The sequence below is a fragment of the Mus musculus genome, chromosome 7, assembly GCF_000001635.26.
Source record: "Mus musculus strain C57BL/6J chromosome 7, GRCm38.p6 C57BL/6J".
In the NCBI taxonomy this organism is placed as follows: domain Eukaryota; kingdom Metazoa; phylum Chordata; class Mammalia; order Rodentia; family Muridae; genus Mus; species Mus musculus.
Window position 1 is genome coordinate 9,200,244 of NC_000073.6, and position 25,226 is coordinate 9,225,469.

General features: G+C 36.1%; 1 protein-coding gene across 2 annotated transcripts; it reads right to left on the minus strand.

Moving 5' to 3' along the window:
* Positions 1-5,305: 5,305 nt before the first annotated feature.
* Vmn2r37 (vomeronasal 2, receptor 37) lies at positions 5,306-23,410 on the minus strand. 2 transcript variants are annotated; one of them, NM_009489.2, is made up of 6 exons: positions 23,099-23,410; positions 19,872-20,163; positions 17,318-18,130; positions 15,611-15,838; positions 9,725-9,848; positions 5,306-6,614 (listed from the first exon to the last, which is right to left on the minus strand). In NM_009489.2, the coding sequence occupies exons 1-6, from the start codon at positions 23,293-23,295 to the stop codon at positions 5,860-5,862; spliced, it is 2,409 nt and encodes an 802-aa protein (NP_033515.2). In that variant the 5' UTR covers positions 23,296-23,410; the 3' UTR covers positions 5,306-5,859. The 2 variants fall into 2 exon arrangements, with proteins under 2 accessions (NP_033515.2, XP_017177616.1); XM_017322127.1 differs by having other exon boundaries at positions 5,860-6,764; positions 23,099-23,295.
* Between the last annotated feature and the right edge of the window lie 1,816 nt (positions 23,411-25,226).

Here is a 25,226-nt window from a genome sequence, read left to right on the forward strand (position 1 = left end):
AGCTCCTTGGGTACTTTCTCTAGCTCCTCCTTTGGGAGCCCTGTGATCCATCCAACAGCTGACAGTGAGCATCCGCTTCTGTGTTTGCTAGGCCCTGGCATAGTCTCACAAGAGATAGCTATATCTGGGTCCTTTCAGCAAATCTTGCTAGTGTATGCAATGGTGTCAGTGGCAAAAACTATTTTCAACAATAAACAAACCTCTGGTGGAATCACCATGACTGACCTCAAGCTGTACTACAGAGCAATTGTGATTAAAAACTGCATGGTACTGGTACAGCAAAAGACAGGTAGATTCGTTGAATAGAATTGAAGACAAAGAAATGGACCCACACATCTATGGTTACTTAATCTTTGACAAAGGAGCTACAATCCTCCAGTGGAAATAATACAGCATTTTGAACAAAGCACTGGTATAACTGGCACTTGTCATGTAGAAGAATGAGAAGTTATCCATTCTTATATTTTTGTACAAAGCTCTATTCTAAGTGGATCAAGGAACTCCACATAAAATCAGAGACAATTATCTTATAGAGGAGAAAGTAGAGAAGAGTCTCGAAGATATTGGCACAAGGGAAAACTTCCTGAACTACAGAAATGGCTTGTACTGTAAGATCAAGAATTGACATATGAGACCACATAAAATTGCCAAGCTTCTGTTAGGCAAAGTATAATGTCAGTAAGACAACAAATGGCAAATGTCAACAAACAGATTGGGAAAAGATCTTTACCAATCCTAAATCAGATAGGGGACTAATATCCAATATATATAAAGAATTTAAGAAAATAGACTCCAGAAAACCAAATAACCCCATTAAAAATGGGGTACAGACAGAGTTAAACACAGAATTCTCAATTGAGTAATACCGAATGGCTGAGAAACACCAAAAGAAATGTTCAACATCCTTAATCACCAGGGAAATGCAACCCTGAGATTCCACCTCACACCAGTCAGAATGGCTAAGATCAAAAATTCAGGTGACTGCAGATGCTGGGGAGTATGTGGTAAAAGAGGAACACTCCTCCATTGCTGATGGGATTGTGAGCTGCTACAACCATTCTGGAAATCATTCTGGTACTTCCTCAGAAAATTGGTGGACATAGTACTATCTGAGGATCCATTAATACCTCTCCTGGACATTTACCCAGAAGACGTTCCAACTCGAAATAAGGACACATGCTCCACTATGTTCATAGCAGCCTTATATATAATAGCCAGAAAATGGAAATAACCTGGATGCCCCTCAACAGAGGAATGGATACAGAAAATGTGTTACATTTACACAATGGACTCCTACTCAGCTATTAAAAACAATGAATTCATAAAATTCTCAGACAAATGGATGACTCTGGAGGATATCGTCTTCAGTGAGGTAAACAAATCTCAAAAAGAATTCACTTGATATGAACTCACTGATAAGTGGATATTAGCCCAGAAGCTCACAATACCCAAAATACAATTTGCAAGACATATGAAATTCAGGAAGAAGGAAGATCAAAGTGTGGATACTTTGATCCTTCTTAGAATGTGGAACAAAATACCCATGGGAGTAGTTACAGAGACATATTTTGGATCAGATACCATCCAGATACTGCCCCACCTGCGGATCTATCCCATAAAAAACCACCTATGCCAGACACTATGGCAGATTCCAACAAGTGGTTGCTGACCGGAGCCTGGTATAACTGTCCTCTGAGCGGCTCTGCCAGTGCCTGACTAATACAGAAGGGGTGTTCAGTCTTCCATTAGACAGAGCACAGGGTTCCCAGTTGAAGGATCCAGAGTTAGTAACCAAGGAGCTGAAGAGGCTTACAGCCTTCTTGAAGGAACAACAATATGAACTAACCAGTAACCCCACAGCTCCCTGGGACTAAACCACCAGTCAAAGAAAACACAGGGAAGGATTCGAGTGTGCATATGTAGCAGAGGATGTCCTGTTCAGTAATCCATGGGAGGAAAGTCTCATGGTCCTGTGAAGATTCTTTCCCCCAGTGTATGGGAATGACTGGGCCAGGAAGCATGGGTGGGTGGGACGGGAAGCAGGGGGAGGGAGGAATGTATAGGGATTTTTGGAGAGTAAACTAGGATAGGGATAATCTTTGAAATGTAAATAAAGAAAATATCTAATAAAAACATAACAATTTTATAATAGTTGTATAATAACCTGAGGAAGGACTCAGGTCATCATATTTAATGTTAAGGGATTTAACTCCTTATCTATCATGCTGGCCACAAATGTTCGTTAAAGACATTGATTTCCTTACAAATGATTACAGGCTAAATCTATCAGTCTCTCATTTATGTGTAGCCAAAGGTAAACAAAAATCTGTAGGGTAATATTGTTTTTGTAGTTTACAACACAATTTGAATAAATGTGCAATAATGTTTTCACCCATTACAATGCAGCATAATAAACTGGATGTGTTTAGAAATACCAAATACAGCATTCATCATATTCTATAAGTCATGTATCAAAAATTATCCCCAAATTTTAGATATCAAGTCATGTGAATTTTAGAAATGGAGGTGTCCAGATCATGAATGAAGTCTTAAGTCACTTCCTTAGCTGGATTCTTTTAATGTTACAAGTCATCATTTGTCCTCTTCATTAATCTAACAAAGGTTTCAAACCTTGATTTCCACATCCAACTCGTACTCTCCTGTTGACCTTTGCCATTTTCTGTTATCCACTGGATCCTGCACTTACATGGTGACTAGAAAATATACAGGGACATATACTTAAATGTAAAAGAGAATAAGTACATATTATTAAAATTCAAGATTGGAATATAGAATAAATGTTATTTTAGAGGAGATCAGTTATTAGAATACATTTTCTAAATCCATTCCTCTTTTGAGGGGCATCCAGGTTCTTTCCATTTTCTGACTATTATAAATAAGGCTGCTATGAACATACTGGAGCATGTTTCCTTATTACAAGTTGGAAAGTCTTCTGGGTAAATGCCCATGGGAGGTATTGATGGATCCTCAGTAGCACTATGTCTGGCAATTTTCTGAGGAACTACCAGACTGATTTCCAGAGTGGTTGTATCAGCTCTCAATCCCACCAGCAATGGAGGAATGTTCCTCTTTTACCACATCCTCGCCAGCATCTGCTATCACCTGAATTTTTGATCTTAGCCATTCTGACTGGTGTGAGGTGGAATCTCAGGGTTGTTTTGATTTGCATTTCCCTGGTGATTAAGGATGTTGAACATTCTTTTATGTGCTTATCATCCATTTGGTATTCCTCAGTTGAGAATTAGTTGTTTAGCTCTGTCTGTACTACATTTTAAAATGGGATTATTTGGTTTTCTGGAGTATAGCCTCTCGAATCTTTATATATATTGGATATTAGTCCCCTATCATATATAGGATTGGCAAAGATCTTTTCCCAATCTGTTTGTTGCTGTTTTGTCTTACCAACATACTGTGCCTAACAGAAGCTTTCCAATTTTATGAGGTCTCATTTGTCAATTCTTGATCTTACAGCACAAGCCACTGCTGTTCTATTCAGGAATTTTTCCGCTGGAAAATATCTTCGAGGTTTTTCCCTACATTCTCCACTACAAGTTTTAGTGTTTTTTACGTTTTTATAAGACACTATTTATTATATATATAAACATATATTTATATATTTTACATTATATATTATTATATATTTATATTATTTCTATATTATACTTTATATAGGTTATATGTTATATATTATAGTTAAATAATTATATATTTATATTATTTTTATATAAATGTGTATATATTGTATATAAGACTTTAGTATATATATTGTATATATTGTATATAAGTCTTTATATGTTTATATATATTTTCTATTATACATTTATATTATTTGTATATTATAATTTTATATATTATATATTTTAATTATATAATTATAGAAGTATATATTTATATAATTTTTATATTAAATATTTATATATATCATATAAGGGTAAGTTTTTATAAGCTTTTATAATTCACTATTGCCTATGCTAGCAACAGTTTCTGACAGGACCGTGATATAGCTGTCTCTTGTGAGGCTCTACCAGTGCCTGGCAAATACAGAAGTGGATGCTCAGTGTCATCTACTGTATGGAACACAGGGCCCCCAATGAAGGAGCTAGAGAAAGTACCCAAGGAGCTGAAGGGGTCTGCAACCCTATAGGAAGAACAACAATGTGAACTAACCAGTATTCCCAGAGCTCATGTGTTTAGCTGCATATGTAGCAGAAGATGGGATACTCTACCATCATTGAGAGGAGAGGCCCTTGATCTTGTGAAGATTATATGCCCCTGTAGAGGGGAATGCCAGGGTCTGGAAGCAGGAGTGGGTGGGTTGGGGAGCAGGGTGGTGAGAGTTTATAGGGGATGGTATTTGAAATGTAAATGAAGAAAATATCTAATAAAATAATAAAAAATTAAAAAGGAATACATTTGTGAAGAATCCATTAAATGGAGTTTGAATATCAAATCTTTCTTGAAACAATGCCATCTTCCACGAATTTTCAATGAGTAAAATGTAGATGTTAATGAAGAATGTGTTCCTTAAAGGGACAGTGCTAATGATCATATTTCTATGAAGACTGACATAGGGAAGTGATTGTTTTTGTTAATGCATTTTAGACCCATTTGGTTTCCCTTTATATAATGAGAATTGATAAATGTGAAATATTTAGTGTAGCCGCAAACACTCAATTGTCTGAAAATGTCATTTTCTAGAAAGCAGCGTAATTAAAGCATCTGGCTCTCATTCTGTTTTCCAGAATTTTCTGAGTCCAGGACCTCAATCAGAACTGCACACAGAGGGAAATCTCTGAAATAAATTAGGTTCATGCAAATGTCAGTAGTTTTATCTATCCCTTCCATAACTACAATATGAATAGCATGTTGACATAGCTACAAGCTTATTTCACTGTATTTTTTATTTATTATTACTCAATATTTTTTTACAGTCTAGTGGTTATCCCCCTCCTGGTTTGCCCCCTGACTCTTCCTCATCTAACAACTCCTCCCCCATCTCCAAGATGATATCCCTACCTCCCCAGCGACCAGCCCTTCCCAATCCCTGGAGACTTAAGTCTCTCTGGGGTTAGGTGTGTCTCTCCCACTGATGCTAGACCAGGCAGTCTTATGCTGCATATTTGTTGGGGGCTTCACATCAGCTAGTGTATGATCTCTGGTTAGAGGCTCAATGTCTGAGAGATCTTGCTTGTCCAGGTTTGTTGAGAATGCTGGTCACCCTCCTCCTCAGCTTCTTCCCAATATTCCCAATTCATCCAGAGAGTCCCTGGGCTTCTGAACATTGTTGGATATAATATATTTTTATTTGACAGCAGAAAAGGAACATTTCCTCCTTAGACTATTGGCCAGTAGATTGAAGAACAGATGAAAAAAGTAAGTATTTTCTTATGTGTGTGCTCTTACTGGAAATTAGAAAATATGTTCTGATTTCATCTTTGCTGATTATTTAGTTAGTCTGTGTTTCTCATTGATTATTTATTTTGGTAGATGGTTTTTATGTGTAACCCTGTCTTCCTAGATCTCATTTTTCTACACAAAGTGGTGGATTCAACTGCCTTATCAACATTTTTTGGAAGTTACCAGAGGGCAATCTCCATGAAAGCAAAATGAAGAATAAAATTGTAATAATTAGAGAGTTTAGTTCTCTGAGAGAAAATGAAGAAAGTGAATGAGTACAAGATTTTATGGACACTGTAGGGAAGTTCAGTAGATATGATACTTGCTGATATCACTAGAGCAACCAGTGAGAGTGATTCTAAAACTAGACACATGCACTATAACCCAATATTTGGTGGGTATGTACCAACTTTACATTTGACAGAATTCCTAAATATTTGTTCAGAAATATGATTTTTCCCTGATCTTTTGGGTCGAATTTCTCTCTGGTCTCATTAAAATGATATAAATCTTGGGTACAAATATACATCCAAGGATCCCAGCACTGGATGCCAAGATGGAGAAGATCTCCACAGCAACCATGTGTTTGCCCTTGGTGCTATGGTAGACAGGGAGGAAGGTGACCCAGACACTACAGAACACTAGCATGCTGAAGGTCAAGAACTTGGCTTCATTGAATGTGTCAGGCAGATTCTTGGCCAAGAAAGCCACAGAGAAGTTTCCAAGTGCCAGGCAGGCCAAGTATCCTAGGATACAGTAGAATGCAGTAACTGAGCCCTTGTTGCACACAATGATGATGTGGCCATGGAGAGTGTGTTCATCAATATCAACAAAGGGAGGAGAAACTGCTAGCCAGATTGCACACAGAACACATTGGAGTAGGGAACATATGGGAATAATGTAGTTGGGTGTTCCTGATACCAGGAAGTTTCTCAATCTTCTTCCTGGGTCTGTGACTTTGAAAGCCAGAACCACAGTGACTGTTTTGGCCAGAACTGTGGAAACAGCCATAGTGAATACAATTCCAAATGTGATTTGCTGTAAGACACAGATGGCTCTGTTTGGAAGGCCAATGAAGAAAAAGGAGCACAGAAAACAGGACATGAGTGACATGAGTAATAGGTAGCTGAGGCTTCTGTTATTGGCCTTCACAATAGGAGTGTCATGATGCTTCACAAAGACACAAAGTACCACAGCTGTGAATGCAGAGAAACAGAAGGCCATTAAGGCAAGTGCCATCCCCAAGGGGTCTTCATAGCTTAGAAAGGTGACACCTTTCTGAATACATTTGTTCTGTTCTGTGTTGGCATATTGGTATTCTGGACAATTCACACATTGATCCATATCTGATTTCCAAAGGAAAGCTTAGTTAGGTCTGCTTAAGAAATTTTATTGTCAAGGTATTTCAAGTAAGGGTAATGAAAGAAGCCTTGCAATGCTGCCCTTGATGCTGATATGTAATGTGAAGGATATTCCTGCCGAGCATTGCTTTCAATTCATAATGTTCGTGAAGATTTAAAGGAAATAAAAGAAAGCAAATTTTTCTTTGTCTAGTTAAAATTTTGTATCATTTATGATGTTATTAGAAAGGGGTTTGTGGGGTGTGGGGGGTGAGAGGGGAACCAAGCCCTGAGGACCAGCAAAAAGAATATAAATAGGCAACCTCAGGTAATAGGAGGGTGGGTAGACCCACCAAATTGCATCAGAGACTTGGCAGGTCAGAGATCTTAGATGAAATGTACTACAGTAGATAGAGGGAACTTAAAGAACCCACCTCCAATGACAAGAGAGGACATCAAGCGAGTGATGGGGTTCCCATCCCATAGTCACATCTCTGACCCATAATTGTTCCTGTCTGAATTCAAGGATGAAATGGAGAGGAGCCTGAGGAAAAGAAGGTCCAATGACAGTCCCAAAGTGGGATCTAGGTCAAAAGGAGGTCTTATGGCCTCACATTTTACTGAGGCCCTGGAGCACTCACAAAAAGGATCTATCATGACTTCCCTCCTAAATACAGTTATTTGCACCCAACCAATGTACAGAAGCAACTAATTCCTGATTTATGGAAGGCTGAAAGTAGTTGAGGATAAGGTAATCTTGCAGGCAGACCAACAGTCTCAATTAATCTTGACCCCAGATATCTCTCAAACAATGTACCACCAAACAGACACCAAACACCAGCTGATATGGGTCCCCCGATACAGTAAAGGGCTTCTGTGTCTGTGTTCATTCACAGAAGGTGCACCTAACCCTCAAAGACTGAAGGCCTGAGGGAGTTTAGAGGTCAGGTGGTGTGGGGCATTGGTCTATGCACAGATAAGCTGGTCTCCAGTCGAGGTGGGATTCAGTGATCATAATTTACCTACATAGGAGGGAAAGAGTTCTCTCATGGTCCTGGAACACTGGCTCTTGCCTAAGTTACCTTCCACTACAGCCCCCACAAGAGAAACAAGGCTAGAAGTCATGTAGGCAATATCCCAAGCTTTTGACCATCAGGCTAAACTCCTCCCCAGTTACCTAGCAACAGAAAAGATAGCATATTTTAAAAAGGGCTGATTGGCCACTCCTTGCCCTCTTTCTTTCTTTCTTTCTCACTCCTTTGTTCTCTTGCTCTTACTCTACTCTCACTTTCTCCCTCTATCTCTTTTTTTCTAGCCCCCCCCTTCTCTCACCTACATTGTTTCTTTCCCCCGGCCTTTCTACAATAAAACTCTGAAAGCATAGACACTCTCTGATCATCAAGGCTGTTCTCACTCTTGCCAGTGTGGGAACCTGTCTTCCCTCTTCTCTCTCTCCCATAACCCCTGGGCTACAGGGTGTTGCCCAAGGGCCCCCAGGTTGGGCTGCCCCTTGTCCATCCCCTGTTGAGTGAGTCAGAGGCTTGGATGCCCACCCAGAGCTGAATGGAAAGTGTCTGGCAGCCCTCCCATGTCTGCCTGTCCAGGGCATAAGTGGAACTCTAGCAGGACATGGGTCTTCACTCCCCCCTCTTTTCCCAGGCCCCCTTTTAGTTCCTTTAAGGTGGTGTGGGGAGTGGGCTTTCAATGGGAAGACAAATTGGGTTGGGGAGAAGGTGTGGGATGTAGAGTATTTAATCGGTGTATGGGGGGATGGAGAATGGAATATGAAATGTAAAAAATTAATAAAAATAATGTTATCAGAAAGCTAAGATTTCCTAAGCCAGCTTTTTTGGTTCTATGTTAACATCAAGTAGATTATTTAATTCAGAGAAAATACATTCATAAACCACAACGTGGTTGGGTATATTTTATAAATACAAAACCCTATACTCACTGTTTTCTGAGATCACTGACTATTTTATGAATTCATTCCCTATGACACATTGAGCCTCTGACTTCTACTGGGAAAAGATGTATAATAGGTACTGGAGAATTTACTAGCTCAAACTTGTTGACACAGAAACAACACAAAATTGAACAGGTAGTTTGTAAGTATATGTACATACTTATATGTGTGAGTTCATGTGAAGGTATATATTTCATTATTGTATTTAAGTGATTCCTGTCATAAGTCATAGGAAGAAGGCAGAATATGAGAGGAAATATAATGTTTATGTTTGAATAGCAGTAAATATTAATGAAATAAGCCCTAAGATGTTTCCTCATCTGGCAATCATTAATCAAAATTTCTGGTTATTGTTCATGATGTGCACTAATTTTAGCACTGAAGGAAAAATATCTCTGTAGATACTTTGTACTAAAAGATCCTTCACCTTAATTCCTTCTTCATATGGAAAGCTGAGCACTTTAATCCTTGCCTCACCTCCATTCTTATGAGAATCAAGGATGAAATCAGTGTTGAGAAACAAAATGAGCAAAATAACAGAGGAATCCTCTGGAAAGGGTGGTAACCCAGGTGGTTTGTGTTAAGCAATTATACTCCATTCTAAAATTGTAATCCCCAACATGGTAACAACATGAACAGTGATTGTAATTGCACTTAATTTCCAAGTCATTTCAGCGAATGTTGATGGGCTTCCATGGTTTTCAGAATTCTTATCTCCAACAATGCATTTGTGGACAGATATTATTTGATAAGTTGCCTAAGAGCCTAAGAAGTTGGATTAGCTATAAATAGAATATGTTGTTCTACCAGAGAATCTGATTTCAGATCACAGTACATATGACAGATATCTAAGAAGTAAATATAAATTTATGACAGCAGTATTATTTGCTCATATGTGTACCTGTATATGTGTTATCCACTCCACACACTTAAGCAAATAGTGTAATAAAATATTTTATGGAATTTTTGTATTTAATTTATCAGAGCAGCAAACACTCACTTGTCTCATTAGAAATTTCATTTTCAGGGCAGGGGCTGCAAACAAAACAGCAGGCTGCCATTCCCTCCTTCCATAATCTTCTGAATCCAGGACTACAATCAGCACTGCACACAGAGGATGGCATCTGAGAAAATTAGACACATATTGATAATGAGTTTTAGAAGGTTATTTTATGTTTTAGGTTAGCACTTTAAGATTTCAATAAGCTCATTTATTCACAGAATCTGGTTGACATTTATTTGCTTTTTTGTTTTTGTTTTGTGTGTGTGTGTGTGTGTGTGTGTGTGTTTTGAGGCAGGGTTTCTCTGTGTAGCCCTGGCTGTCCTGAAACTCACTTTGTGGAAAAGGCTGGCCTTAAACTCAGAAATCCACCTGCCTCTGCCTTCCAAGTGCTGGGATTAAAGGTGTGTGCCACCACTGCCAGGCCCCTGATTGACATTTTACAATGTCCATTATTTAATGGCCAGAAATGAATATTGGAAATGCGTTGAAAAAATATTGCATGGTATCTGAGTGTCTAGTAATTTAGGAAAAAAGTGCTGATATTGAGCTGTATGTGAAAACTACAGAATTTGCAACCTGACGTTTTTTAGTTAATTATTTTCAACTTGGTTCTAAGTGCTATGGACAGAGGAAACTTAATTGAAATATTCTCTCAGCCAACACTAGCCTGTCCTCATATCTTTGAAGCATTTTCTTCTTTGGTAATTGATGTAAGAATGTCCATCTTACTGTGGGCAGTTGAGACAGTACGTAGTGTTCTTTTAAGATCTTTTGGGAAAAAAAAACAGCCTAAAGTAATGTTGGCAGTTTTTTTCATTAATGGGAGAATCAGAAAAATGTTTTGGGAAACTGATATTAAAAGATTTTGCCTTGTCTTATCACAAAGAAAATAATCTATTCTTTAGTTCCAGTTTCCTTATATCCACACTTGTCTCTCTATAACTATAAGCCATATGTCAAATCACACCTTCCTCCTCACTTTCCTTATCAAAGTTTAATTAAAGCAACAGAGAAGCAAGTTAGTATTTGAAGAAATTTGAAATATGAAAAATATGTCCTTTCAGTCACAGATAACAAATATGACCTCAAATAAATTACTGTTGCAAAGCTTGAGAAAATGTATATAAAAATAGTAGAGTATGCAGACACTGATTAAATATGGTTGGAGATGATAAATTATTCTGTAGCGACCTTGAATATGGAGTATCCCATGATGTCAAATAGCTCTGCAGTGGCTTCAAATATTGGAAAAAGCTGAATAAATATTAGATGGTTTAAAGTTAATTGAAGATTTGAAGAATTCTTTCTATATTTTTGATATTGTTGAAAGGGTCTTAAACTTTTCCATCAAAGATCAGAGTATATTTCCACCACCCATCATTCCTTCATTTTCTTTCTTTCTTCTTTTCTTTCCTTTCCTTTCCTTTCCTTTCCTTTCCTTTCCTTTCCTTTCCTTTCCTTTCCTTTTTTTCCTTTCCTTTCCTTTTCCTTTTCCTTTTCCTTTTCCTTTTCCTTTTCCTCTCCTCTCCTCTCCTCCCCTCCCCTCCCCTCCCCTCCCCTCCCCTCCCCTCCCCTCCCCTCTTCCTTCCTTCCTTCCTTCCTTCTCTCCTTCCTTTCCTTCTTTCTTTCTTTTTTCTTTTTTTTTTTTTGTTTTTCCAGACAGGGTTTCTCTATATAGCCCGGGCTGTCCTGGAACTCACTCTGTAAACCAGGCTTGCCTCGAACTCAGAAATCTGCCTGCCTCTGCCTCCCAAGTGCTGGGATTAAAGGGTTGTGCCACCACTCCTGGCTCCCATCTTTTTCTTTAACTGTATATTAACCCTTTGTTATATTTGAAAGACAATTTTGAGTTAGAGTATGGAAAGTCTGCGTACTTTTGTACTTTACGATAATTTATTTTAAGATAGTGTCTCCATAGCACACATGGCTGTTTTGGACTCACAATATAGTGTAGACTGGGAAGAAACAGACAGGGATTTTCAGATTTTGTCTCTAAAGTGCTTGGATGAAAAAATGAATCACAAAACAACCTGGTATTATTTCTGACTTTCATAGATAAAATTACCTCTGCATGTATTTTAGTATTGTAAATAGTTTTGTGAAAGAAAATGTCCTAATATCAATATAGGGTCCTTCTGTTCAATCACTGTTTTTGATTCTTTATCTGTGAATTAATGTTGGAGTTGGCTAAGAGCCATTTCTGAAGGTTTTTTGAAAATAATGTAATTCTATATTTTGTCGTGTATTGCATTTAATAGAATGCGTATATTGAAGTATGCTTGCATCCCTGAAATAAATTCTCCCTTAGAGGAAGAAAACAGGGGGAGGGGAAAAATAGGAGAAGAATCAGGTATGGTAGAAGATGGAAGATGTGTACAGAGGTCAGGAAATTGAACAGAGGTGTATAGCAGTCAGGGATGGGGTTCTTTGGGTAGCAACCAGAAAGTCCCAGATGCCAGGAAATCAAGAGCATCCCAGGAACCCACAGGGATGACATTAGCTGAAATATCCCAGAATCGGGAGGAAGAGTCTGTTGATACCATATCCAGAGGTTAGGCATGGCCCCCCAGTTGAGGAATAGGGCCACCCACACATCCACAAAATTTAACCCAGAATTGTTCCTGTCTAATGGAAATAATTGGGCAAAGAGTAGAGCAGAGACAGAAGGAAAGGACACACAGAGACTACCCCACCTGGAGATCCATCCCAAATGCAGACACCACACCCAGGCACTATTGTAGATGGCAAGAAGTGTTTACAAACAGTAGTCTGATACAGCTGTCTCCTGAGAGGGTCTGCCAGATCCTGACCAATGCAGATATGGATGCTCACAGTCAACCATTGAACTGAGTACAGGGGCCCCAATGGACGTGTTAGGGGAAGGACTGAAGGAGTTAAAGTTTCCTATCTGGCATCAATGGGAGGGGAGTCCTTTGGCTCTGTGAAGGCTTGATGCCCCAGTGTAGAGGAATGCTTAGGTGCTGAGGAAGGAGTGGGTCATTGGGTGGGAGAGCATCCTCAAAGAAGCAGGGTAAGGGGGGATGGTATAGTGTCTTTGCGGAAGGGAAACATGGTAAAGGAGTAACATTTGAAATGTAAATAAATGAAATTTCCAATTTAAAAAATTGGAAAAAAAAAGCCACAAATAGCAAAATCACAATAAAAATGGGAGTATAATTCATGGGTAGCTTCTAGCCTAACACATACTAGGTTCAATCTTCAACTCTAAGAATGTAATAAACAACAGTAAAATAAGAGCAGGTTTTTTTGTTTTGTTTTTTTTTAGTTAAGGCTTTGTATGTCTTACTTTTATGAAGCCAAAGGCACTTGGGCAGTGGTGGCACACACCTTTAATCCTAGCTCTTGGGAGGCAGAGGCAGGCAGATTTCTGATTTTGAGGCCATCATGGTCTACAGAATGTGTTCCATGACAGCCTGATAATAAAACTAGTTTTTTGTTTTGTTTTGTTTTGTTTTGATTTTTTTGTTTTTGAGTTTTTTTGGCTTTAGCCTCTTTTATACCAGTTGAACTTTAGGAATATGATTGCAAATTTTTCCCATAAATGCCCTGCTACATATCAGGCCCTATTCAAGCCACAAAGGTAAAAAATAATAAATTTGTGTGTGTGTGTGTGTGTGTGTGTGTGTGTGTATTATTATATTAACTTGTTATTTACTTACTGTTTCTTCATATAAAATATGAAAGTATACTGTGATAAATGATCCTTATATTTTCATGCAGTGTGCCACATAGATACATATGATGGGTATCTAACACTCATTTATTGTCATGTAGTGCTTCCTATATATTTTATAAGTAGCACAGCTCTAAAAATAACAGTTTTCAGAGTAAATAATAAAGAGTTGACAAAAATCCAAAGTAGAAAAAAGAATGGGGAAGCCAGGATTATCAGAAGTTGTGGAGGTGTATTAACTCTGATTAGTTTGCAAGCAAAACTGAGAATCGGTCTCATCCCACAAACCTCAAGAAATCCTGTCTACAATAGATGGAATAGTCAAGTGGAATCAATGAGTTGGTCTCATTTGGGCTCAAATATCAATGTGATTGTATTTTCACACTTTTGCTCCCAAGTCCTGAGTACATTCAGTTTATATAAGATTAATTTCCAAGTAGGGGAACAGGGCTTTTGTGAGTCACAAAATTTTCCTACTGTCTCTTGTATTTGGTAACTATGTTATGGTTAATCATTGATAAAAGAAGATACCAACAGTGTTTGACTACCAGATTTTAGTGTTTTGGCTGGTTTTGAAAAGGACAGTCTATTTCAGGGTGTTTGTGTAGAATTCCCATTGATATATAACATCACTTTGTCCAAGGAATTCCTTTTGCAGTTTGACATTAATAGTTTATAGGCGCTTCTTCTCATGTTTATTCACATGGAAATGTGGAATAAATTATTTGTATCAGTAGTTCCAGATATTCTGATTATCGAATTGACAGTTTGAATTATATTTTCAAAAATAAAGTATTCATAGTACTAAAATGGGAATAACTGTCACTCAATTGTCTATCACTAACTCATGCTTCACTCACTACTATTCATATGAGGTATGATGTAGGATTTCATGGTCTTTTCACCTAGCTCAATTTCATATGTCTAATTACTATATTGTGTAATGAAAATTTTGTTCTATTATGATGGCTTAGTTTTGTTTAATCTTGTTTTATTTTATTATTCTCCCATAGAATCCTGTCATTTTCTAATGAGTGACAGAAAGTGGATATGATGAAAAAGGAAGGAAATAGGAATATTAACTATGATATATTTGCCAGTAGAACTGACAATTGTTCACATCACAATAGAAGGAATGAAAACTGTAATTAGGATATATTATGTGAGAATAACAAGTTATTTTCAATAAATAAAACCATCAAAATTAAAAATAAATTCTTCCTGTTCTCAGAGAATGATCTTTCTGTTGTGTGTTGTGTTTTTTTGGTAGGTGTTTTTGTCAAGAATTATTCCACACATATCCATCAAATGTATTGTTCTTGAATGACCTGTGTTCCCTCTTATTAAACATTATACTGTTTTCCTCCATGATTTAATAAAGAAAAGTTCTCCTTTTATATATGATTGTGTCTTCATACCCTATTCAGGCAACTTAGGATTGTCTTAAAAATAAACCAGTTTTGTTGTCTTTGATTTCATTTAGAGAATGTTAACAAAAAAGTTAAATTATAACTGAAAATTATTTGTTGCTTTTGTCTGGTTGCTGTTATTGCTGTACTTGAGGTGTGTTAATAGCCTTTATTTTTTCTGTTGTTCTAGTGCTGTCTATAGGTTCCTTGGACCTTCTGATCATCTTATGTAAAAGAGTGAATGCATTCTTCAAATTTACTAAAAAGTGATGTTTCTATGAATATGATTTTCTGTAATTGTGTTCATTAATGAATGTGGTGAATGTTCTTTTATTATATGGTAAACATTTTTGGATATAATGACAAGGGTTAGCAATTATGACTATTGGTGTTTCATAACTGTAACATTAGCCTCTTCCATATCAATACCTGTTCCAGAAGATTAAGGTAAGGGAGGAGATTACTGTTTCATTAGAGCAATTATGTGAAGAACATTTTGTATAATTTAAAGGAAAGAATATCAAACAGTGATGAAAAACAGGTTTTTTAATTTATTAAATTTAAAAAAAGGTTCTGATATGAAAAAGGTATATTTTATGCATGTTTGAAATCTTCAAATAATTGGTAAAAATGTGAAAAATGAAAAGAAGAAATATCATACAGGAGACTAGAAATTGGTTCCTTATGTGACTAAATTGTTCCTTTCAATATGTTGCCGTGTATTCACCTGACACTGTTTACTGCTCTGTATTATAAACCAGTAAGCTAGCACACACTTACCTTTCTTCTTCCTGTGGCCAACTCAATCCTGTCTACATATAAGTGAGAGTGTCGACCATGTGGTAAATATGGGCTGAACTTTCCTAACTTCATCTTAATCCCAAGGTGTTGTGAGAGATTCACAAAGTGAACAATGTCATATTCATCGTGCATTATTACTCTTTGCTTCATAAACACTTTGTCCCCAGGAGGATTAGTGAAGTAAATCCTTCTTAGAAAGGAGTTTACCTAAAATAAAATCATTGCACTATAACATATATATCATTCCTTCAAGTCATAAAATTCATTCTGATTTCATAGCAAAGGCAAATGTATTTAAAGAAAGAAAGAGATGAATCACAACAAATGCAATTGCATAAATGAAATTATCACAATATTACAAGAATTTCAGTTTTCTCTGCAAAGAATACAATCACAAATAGAGAAAAATGCAGATCCAAACACAGGTATGCAACACACACGCAACACACACACACACACACCGAACACAACAAACAATAACACAAATATACACACAGACACCGAGAGAGGCTCACATCTTTTCCAAGTCTCACATATAGCAGAGCTATACACTTATTTACAAACAAATATACGTACATGTTGACACACATATGTAAATATTCAGGCCTATAAATGACAATCATATCCACTCAAATAAAAACACAGAGATGCAATCACACAAAATAATACACTGGCACACTTACAACCACACACACAGACATACAGACACACACACACACACACACACACACACACACACACACACACACAGAGAGAGAGAGAGAGAGAGAGAGAGAGAGAGAGAGAGACTAAAAGCAGAACACAGGAAGAGGTATAAATATTTAAGGACCAGCCATGAACAATATGACATACAGAGATTTTTATACTAACACCTAAGGACAAAAAGGAAGCCAAAGACCTTGCCAAGTACAAAGAAATAGGCAGACACATACTTAGTAAAGAAGGTACAAATACATATAAGTACAAACACTTACAAAATACATACATTGTACACAATGAAACCTACTCTGACAAAACCCCAAAGAAACATACACACATATATAAACAAACACTTATAGAAAGAAATTCCTACATCGAAAAAATTGTTGCTCACTTCCACTTTCATACAGAGAGATAAACATATATGTTGAAAGTAACACAAATGTAAACACAGATACACAGAAAGAGTAGAAAATATACATATACACAGTGAGAAGCATACATTCACACATAAACACATTTCTACAGACAGAAATGAATACCAACACTATTTCTTGTTTAGTTACTCTCAGAAAGTCCAGAATGTACTCCAGATCCTACACTCTTGGCAGAATCACTGGATAACACTAATGAAAATAATTACTCCAAATGATTTCCATATAATTGACAAATATAAATATAAACTCATCTTCTAATCATGGAGCAAATTAATGAGGAAAGACTGTTTATATCCAATATTGGAAGGGGCATGCTAATAGATATTTGTGTGCTCTGTATAAAACCACACATTTTCATTGCTAATCTGTGAATTCTTTTTCCAATCACATTCATAATAATCTATAGATTTGGTTTTGTTAAGGTAAAATGTTTGGAAACCTATCTATTTTGGAAAGTATTTCTTATTTCTTTAAGTCTGGTCATCTGAAAGACTCTAAACAACTATGCAAGTGAAGACAGCAAACATCCTCCAATAGAAGAAACTTTTACCTTCAAGCAGTGAGAACTGGCTCCTTTTCCATTGTCTATTGCCTGATTATCAGCCTGTTGCAGATTCATCTCATGGAGGGCATGGGCTATGGCATGCACAGCATTGTATATGTTATGACTATTCTCACTAAAGGTCATGTCAAACTTCTGTTCCATTAGCCAATCAAATGAGGCATTAGATGAATTGTTCTTCAGTATTTTACAGGTAGATGCTGAGTCTTCATAGTTAAAGTATTTCCACTCTTGCATTACTAGATATAAATCTGTGTTTCTGAGATGGAACCATGTCTGTACAAAATTTTTAAAACCAGAAATCACACCATGGTGGGGTAGAAAAGTAAGTGATCCATAGAATGTGCCATGACTTATGTCTTTTTTCCTGGTAGGGAAATTCAATTGTTTTGTGGTGATCCATATTCTCTGTAAAATGGGAGGTTCCCACATTCTGAAGATCAAATCAATGAAATTGTATGTTTCTCCATAAATGATAATAACATTTGTGGATGACATCACAATTTGGTTGTAGTACATTTCAGTATTTTGTGGAAATGAAACATCATCAACAGAGATCATTTTCACAAAGGCAAAGCAAATTTCCTTGTTTTCACTCTGTTTCTTCAACTCTAAAAGAAATTGGTTTCCTTGGTCATCATCTGGAATGACAAGGCCAATCCAGTTCCAGCTAAAGTAAAGTATGAAGGAGACCATTGCCAATGCTAGAGATGTGTCCTTTGGGGCCATCTGATAGAGATAGGGATATTGTTCATCATCACTGAAGATGGAGTGGAAAGGTCCATAGGTAAGCTGAAGGATCTACAACAAAGAGAGCAGCATGAGGTGTGGTACATGTGAAAACACTTGTAATCATATTTACCTGCAAACTGTTGTTTGCCTGTGACTTTTTCTCTCATCTCTGATTCAAATGAGCAAACGTGGAAGCCTGGCACATCCACTTCTAATGGGAACAGCAAGCGTAGCTATTTGACAAAGATCTAACAAATGTATTCACATGTTATAATGACTGCCTTTCTGTCTTTCAGTTGTAGTCTTAATATCTGTGTTTCAAATGTTTGAAGGTATTTTTATACTTTTACAATTTGGGGATATTTGATGACTATTTTTTAAAAAGAATTTTATGCCATAATCCATAAATACTTCTAAGATTGAAGAGGAGAGTACTGTACATAATATCATAAAGCATTTGGAAGATATATTCTTATATTGTCCTACTTGACAGTAATATCGTACACTAGAGGTTGTGATTCACAGAAAGCTGCCAGAGATCTCCTTTTTAAATTTTGTTCTGAATTACTCTGGCAATATCTGTGTCTGTGCCTCCTCAGGAAACAGACAATAAGATCAAATTATTTGTAGAAATATAAACTAGATTTTGCAGCCTAAAAGTGTTAGCAGCAAATTTGATTAGAAAAACTCTTCTTACTATATACCCATGTAATTCTGGTGCAAAATAATTGGGATTGACAAGTTGTACATCTTGAGGAAAATATATAGAAATGAAGTTAGATTGAATGGTATTTTGTCCTCCTTAAAAAGTGTCTTATAATGATGCAAAAATCTTCATGTGGAAAAATATGGAAGAATGAGGTATTGGAACCCCATAATTCCTCCTTCTTAGAAAAGTTCACTTGTGAAGTTCTAATCTTGTATCTAATGATGTGGAAGCAAAAGAAAAAAGAAGATAAAACATAGCAATAAATTCTACAGAGTATATAAAATATTATATACTGATAATAATATACTAATTTAAATTAATTACATTGATAATATCATCATATTATTAAAGAGAATGACTTATTAAAGGTATAGCACTATGGGTGTGAAATGTTTGCCAGGGATCTAATGTCAATTTAAATTCTGACTTTTAATAGTTGGTCATACACTCACAGGTAGTCAAATGACTAACTCCACAGACTGGATTGGAGCTTTTCATCCTTTCTAGTACCACTGAAATGTCATGGGTTGCCCTATTAAGAATGGTATTTCATGCCTTTTCAAAAATAAAAATACTCCAGATAGTTAAAAGTTAGGTTACAGAGAAAATGTTGGTAAAATTTATTTCTGTTACATCATAGTTTATCTCTGATGACTAAACTTATTGCACCATCATAATTCTATTATTTCATAGTTTACCAATGATAATTTAATCTTATAACCAAGATAAAGATAAAACCTATCTGGGGACAGAAATAATATGCTCTATATTTTGGAACAGCATGAACACATCTCTGCTTGCTGAGATTGGTATAAATAATGAAACACTCTGACTGACAGTTAGTCTAGGTTGTAAGATACCTTCTATCACCATGCCAGACTCAATTCTCCATGGCCTCTTCTATTCTGTCTTGCTGGTATCTTTCTACTTCTTGTGGTAGCCCTTAGCAGAAGGCCTAACATGTTTCTGAATATTAAGTGTCCTGGGACTACCTAGATTGACATAAGCATAAGTCCAACCACATCCATTAACTTTCTTAATAGCTATCAAAGTCCCCCAAAAAAACATGATGTTAAGAATTCCTGGACAATGTTAACTCACACGTGGAGATAAGAAGCTGTTCATGTGCTTCCAGAAACCTAAAGATACCTCCCAATGGGGTCCTGTAAGCAGATAGGAACACATAGTCTCTTCATTACAGAAATAATTAGGGATAGGGCTTTCTTTTTTTTTACGAAATAAATATGGTGTAGGTATTACAGTTTTTCCATCACAACGGCCCAAAGTGTATCTTATAATCAAAGACATATTTGGTAAAAGATCAGGATTTCTGTTGATTTCATCCATTGCAAACACCAATGCCAAAGCATATTTGTGGTTTTTAGTTGTTTTTCTGTAAAAGAGTACAGTGTGTATTATGGACAGATGATTATACATGCACATTTGTACTCAATAGAAGCACTATGCTATACTGGAAGTTTCTGAATCTGACATCTAAAGACGGGAACAAATGGCTTTTGTTACAAGATTGGATTGACAGATGAACCTTGAAAATAGAAAGCACTTTAAAAGTTTATGACAGTGTTGGTCACATAAATAAGAGATGGTATTGATCTCATCCACAGAGATAATTTCCATTTTTGTTTTTGAGCGCTTGATCAGAAGGTAAAGAGAAAACCACAGATACTGACAAAACAGTAATTCTGATCATGTCTTAATTTTGAAATTATTGAGCAATAAATAAATTTGTTATTAGAGCCACTGAGTTCATGATATTTTCTCATGAAATTAACTGAATTGGTTAAGGAAATGAAACCATAGCCAGGAGTGTTGTCACCCGCCTTTAATCCCAGCACTTGGGATGCAGAAGCAGGTGGATTTCTTAGTTTGAGGCCAGCCTGGTCTACAAAGTGAGTTCCCAGACAGCCAGAGCTATATAGAGAAACCCTGTCTCAAAAAAAAAAAAAGAAAAGAAAAGAAAAGAAAGAAAGAAAGGAAGGAAGGAAGGAAGGAAGGAAGGAAGGAAGGAAGGAAGGGAGGGAGGGAGGGAGGAAAGAAGAAAGAAGAAAGAAAGAAAGAAAGAAAGAAGGAAAGAAAGAAAGAAAGAAAGAAAAAAGAAAGAAAGAAAGAAAGAAATGAAACCATGATTTATCAATGCATAATGGTCTCTCTCTCCAGCAACATTTGATTCCTGTACTTATAATCACTTACAATTAGTGGCCAAAATTCTTGACACATCCCTTAATATCTATCCTCATGCTGTTACTTTTTCAATCTTTTATTGAAATAAAATATTTTCTAAAGATTTATTTTAATTAAATTCAAATATCAAACACAAATTTGGAAATTGATACATGTCAATATTTAAGTTTGTATGTATTTGAGCAAGGACTATTTAGGTTATAAGATTGCAATACATCCAAATGTTCTACAAGATACTTTCCTGTAGACTATCCTCAATTCAAATGCACAGTTATGCTGCAGTGACAGGTGTTTAGTTCAGAGATTGAGGGCTTGTCCCACCACTGATATATCATTCTCCTACTTCCTATTTACAAAGTAATGCGATATATTCACTCTGGGTATTTTATTCATTATAAATTAATTTCTAGTAAACATCTTTGACAACCTTTGTCATTACACTAAAACAGTACTAGTATCCTACTGAGAACTCGGAAAATAAGAAATTATCTGTTATATTTGTATATGTCAGTATTATATGCTTATAATATAGACGAGATTTTTTGTGTAAATTTATCGAATATATTCATTGGGTTTTTTTTTAATTAAAAGTGGACCACTAGACCAAGGGAATGGCATAATACCATATTGGTTTTGTTTATGTTTTTGAAAAAAATAATATCTCCTGTTTTATCTTGTCATTTCATATAATTTTATCAATAAACACTATATGTAAACCTGCATATTTAATGATTAGAATGAAGTAAATACAATCAGTCTCTCACTAAAAGTTATACAACTATTGTGTTTTCATTCTATACCCTATAAAATAGGTCATTTTAGAATATTCTTTATTACCACACACACACACACATACAAATCTCAAAGGTTTACTAATATACAAAATAAATTTGAGAATAGACGTTGTGCAATGCTCCAACTACAACCTATAACTGAAATTTAAGAAACATCAGTTACTTAAGATGTCTGTGTAGCCTAGTAGTCTAAAGGGCTGTGTTTTAAAACAATGATCAGCAATTCACAAAAATTGGTATTGATACCATGTCGGTAACCTGTGCACTAATATTTACTAAAATTATTGAAATAAGTCACACGAGATTTAGATATTTTAAAAGGGTAAGAGATTAACCAACACATACATGAATGGAAAAGACATTTTTCTTAAATAATGACAAAAATAACTAATAGAAAGCTCCTGTATCACTGTCCTCAAACGTTCCAACTCTCTATCCCACAATACAATTGTCACCCATGCCAGTGACAAGGTACATAAGAGTCACCAATGTTATTGATAGTCTGCCTATTCAAAGAATGTAATCATATCATTGGATTCCATATGTTCCAAATATGGTTTACTCTAAAGAGAGAGTGCCCAATTGAACTTTGCAAAACAAAAAAGCCAGTGATTGTACATAAATAGTGTGAAGTACGAAGCCACAGTGCTTTTGGATTTTATCTTTTAAAACACTTCGCTCTCTTGACCCCTAATGAGCTAAATATTCCTTGCTCATATACATACAAAGATATCCATCAAGGCATTCATATGAAGTAGGAATTTCTGAGTGTAAGTATCTTCTCTTTCCAAATCTAATGAAGTTTTAGAAGTCGATAAGTGACGACATGCAATGAATTTGAGACAGTAAGTTTGTATGTATGTAAAATTTTTGACAACTATATGTACCATGAATATTACTGGAACCAGAATATGCTCTAGGAGCAACACACTTATGGAAGGACTGTCAGCAGAATTTATGACCATTTATTTGCATGTACTTGGGATAAAACATAATGAAATATTACAGGATCAATTTCAATAAGTCAATTTTTCCTAGAGTGCAATATAAACTGTCAAAAGGCAGGCTTTATGTTAAAGATCAATGTAGATATTTCTTTATTCCTAAGCTTCCAACCTTTAAATCAGAAGCCACCTGGAAGAAAACCAAAACCTCCACTGGATTAATTAAATGGAGAATATAGGATTAAATCCGTAAAGGAATTAAGGTTGTTTCTTGGAGTTCAGACTTAGCACCAGGACAGAAGACTCAAGAATTTGCCTAATCTTCATCCTCAGAGCATTCAAGAAATATTGATGTTCTGATTTCAATTTAAAATACAAATTTACTTACAGAACATTAAGAGTCTTGTTGAAATAATCATTTTCAATGGGTGTCTGAACTGCTGCCAGGATGAAAGCACAAGATAATCCCAAATATTCATCCATTATTTCATCCAAATTTATTCTCCAAAAGCACCTGGGATCAATGAAATTGGCCATGAGAAGTGTAATATTAAGGAGGAAGAAGACTTCCATGAAAATGAACATCTTTTTCCTGCCTTAAACCTGGGCAGTGTGGATTGTGAAGTGCCATGCATATCAGCACATCAGATTTCTACCAGCTTTTATTTCTTTAGGCAAAGGAGATGTTTATTGCATATTCATGATTCATTTTATTTTCAGGTTTCTCCTGAGCCCTGGAAGAAACTTAAATACTTTCTTCCCTGGGGCTCCCCAACTGGTATCCACAGCCCATGGAATAAACACGTGTAGGTAAATAGTTAGGAGGATAATTCATTCTTAGGCTCCATTGTATCACACATGTTTTGAATCCATGGAAGGACCCCCCTCCCTTTTTTTCAAATTTGGTTCTTGGAAAGTTTCAACAATCTGATTATGTGACCACAGTTAGAAATGATGTCAATGGATTGAATCAGATTCGTAGTGACACATCCAGTACTAGCAAATCTGGAGCTACTGAGGACATAGAGGACACTGTATTACACAGTCCAAGTCATGCAGATGCAGTTTCATGTTTACAGTCACTGAGATCCACAGACCATGTAGAGTGTGGAGTATGTCACAGAAGTGATAGATAAGAATATCTAAACAAGACCTGTGCTTCCATTATCTTGAGAATCTATAAACAGATCAAATTCCAAGTATAGGTACTCCAGCTCTATCTGAAATCATACATTTCTTCACATATCCACAGTTAATTTACATGGTGATGATTGAGTTTTAAAGGCTTACCAAGACCCAGTAAATATGCCATGCTTTGTTCTTTATTTCCAATAAAACAAAACGTCACCCTACCTTCTAAAAATTAATTAGTAATGAAAAATTCATGTTATTATTTGAATTCCAAAACATTATTTCCCTCCCATGTGCTCAATTTTTTTGGACTTAATAGCTTAGGCCGACCTATCTATCTATCTATCTATCTATCTATCTATCTATCTATCTATCTATCTATCTATCTATATTGTTTTCCTACATTGTTTTTTGGCAGTTTACATTGAGGTAGTCACTGTTAAGGAATCTTATTTACAAATATCTATTAAACATTTTAGAAACAAATAGTGACTGTGACGGGACACTGGTTCAATGTGTAAACTTTTCCTATACATTCTTTCTACCCATGTATATTTGGTTGCACTCTAGAGTCAACAGTGACAATCTGAGAGTTTACTGAATATTGTCCACTCATGAACCTGTTTCATTGAATTTGGACTGGAAACAGGCAAGAGTTTATATAGGCAGTTCATCAGTTTGGGCAATTTGCCCCATTTTATGTTTGAATGACACAAACAAGTTTAGTGTTTTGCATTGTATATTTCTGCATTATGTAAAAGTCACTGTTTTTCCTGTGTATGACTTCTGAATCTCTGCTAAATTCAGAGTACACAGAGTTGTATCTAGAGGAATGAATGATAATGAAGCACTCTTTCATAAGAATAAAGTGGAGGGCTAGGCGTGGTGGTGCACACCTTTAATCCTAGCAGTCTGGAGGCAGAGGGAGGCAGGTTTCTGAGTTCAAGGCCAGCCTGGTCTACAAAGTGAGTTCCAGTAGAGCCAAGGCTATCTATACAGAGAAGCTCTGTCTGGAATAACCAAAAAAAAAAAAAAAAAAGAAAAAAAAAAGGAAATTTCTTTTTCAAGTATGCAAATGAAATTTTAAGTAGTTCAGAATGGGTAATTGTTTTGTTTAATTATCATTTCCCAAATTGTATCTTATATCTTGGGTGTTCTAAGTTTCTGGGCTAATATCCACTTATCAATGACTACACATTGTGTGAGTTCTTTTGTGATTGGGTTACCTCACTCAGAATGATGCCCTCCAGGTCCATCCATTTGCCTAGGAATTTCATAAATTCATTCTTTTTAATAGCTGAGTAGTACTCCATTGTGTAAATGTATCACATTTTCTGTATCCATTTCTCTGTTGAGGGGCATCTGGGTTCCTTCCAGCTTCTGGC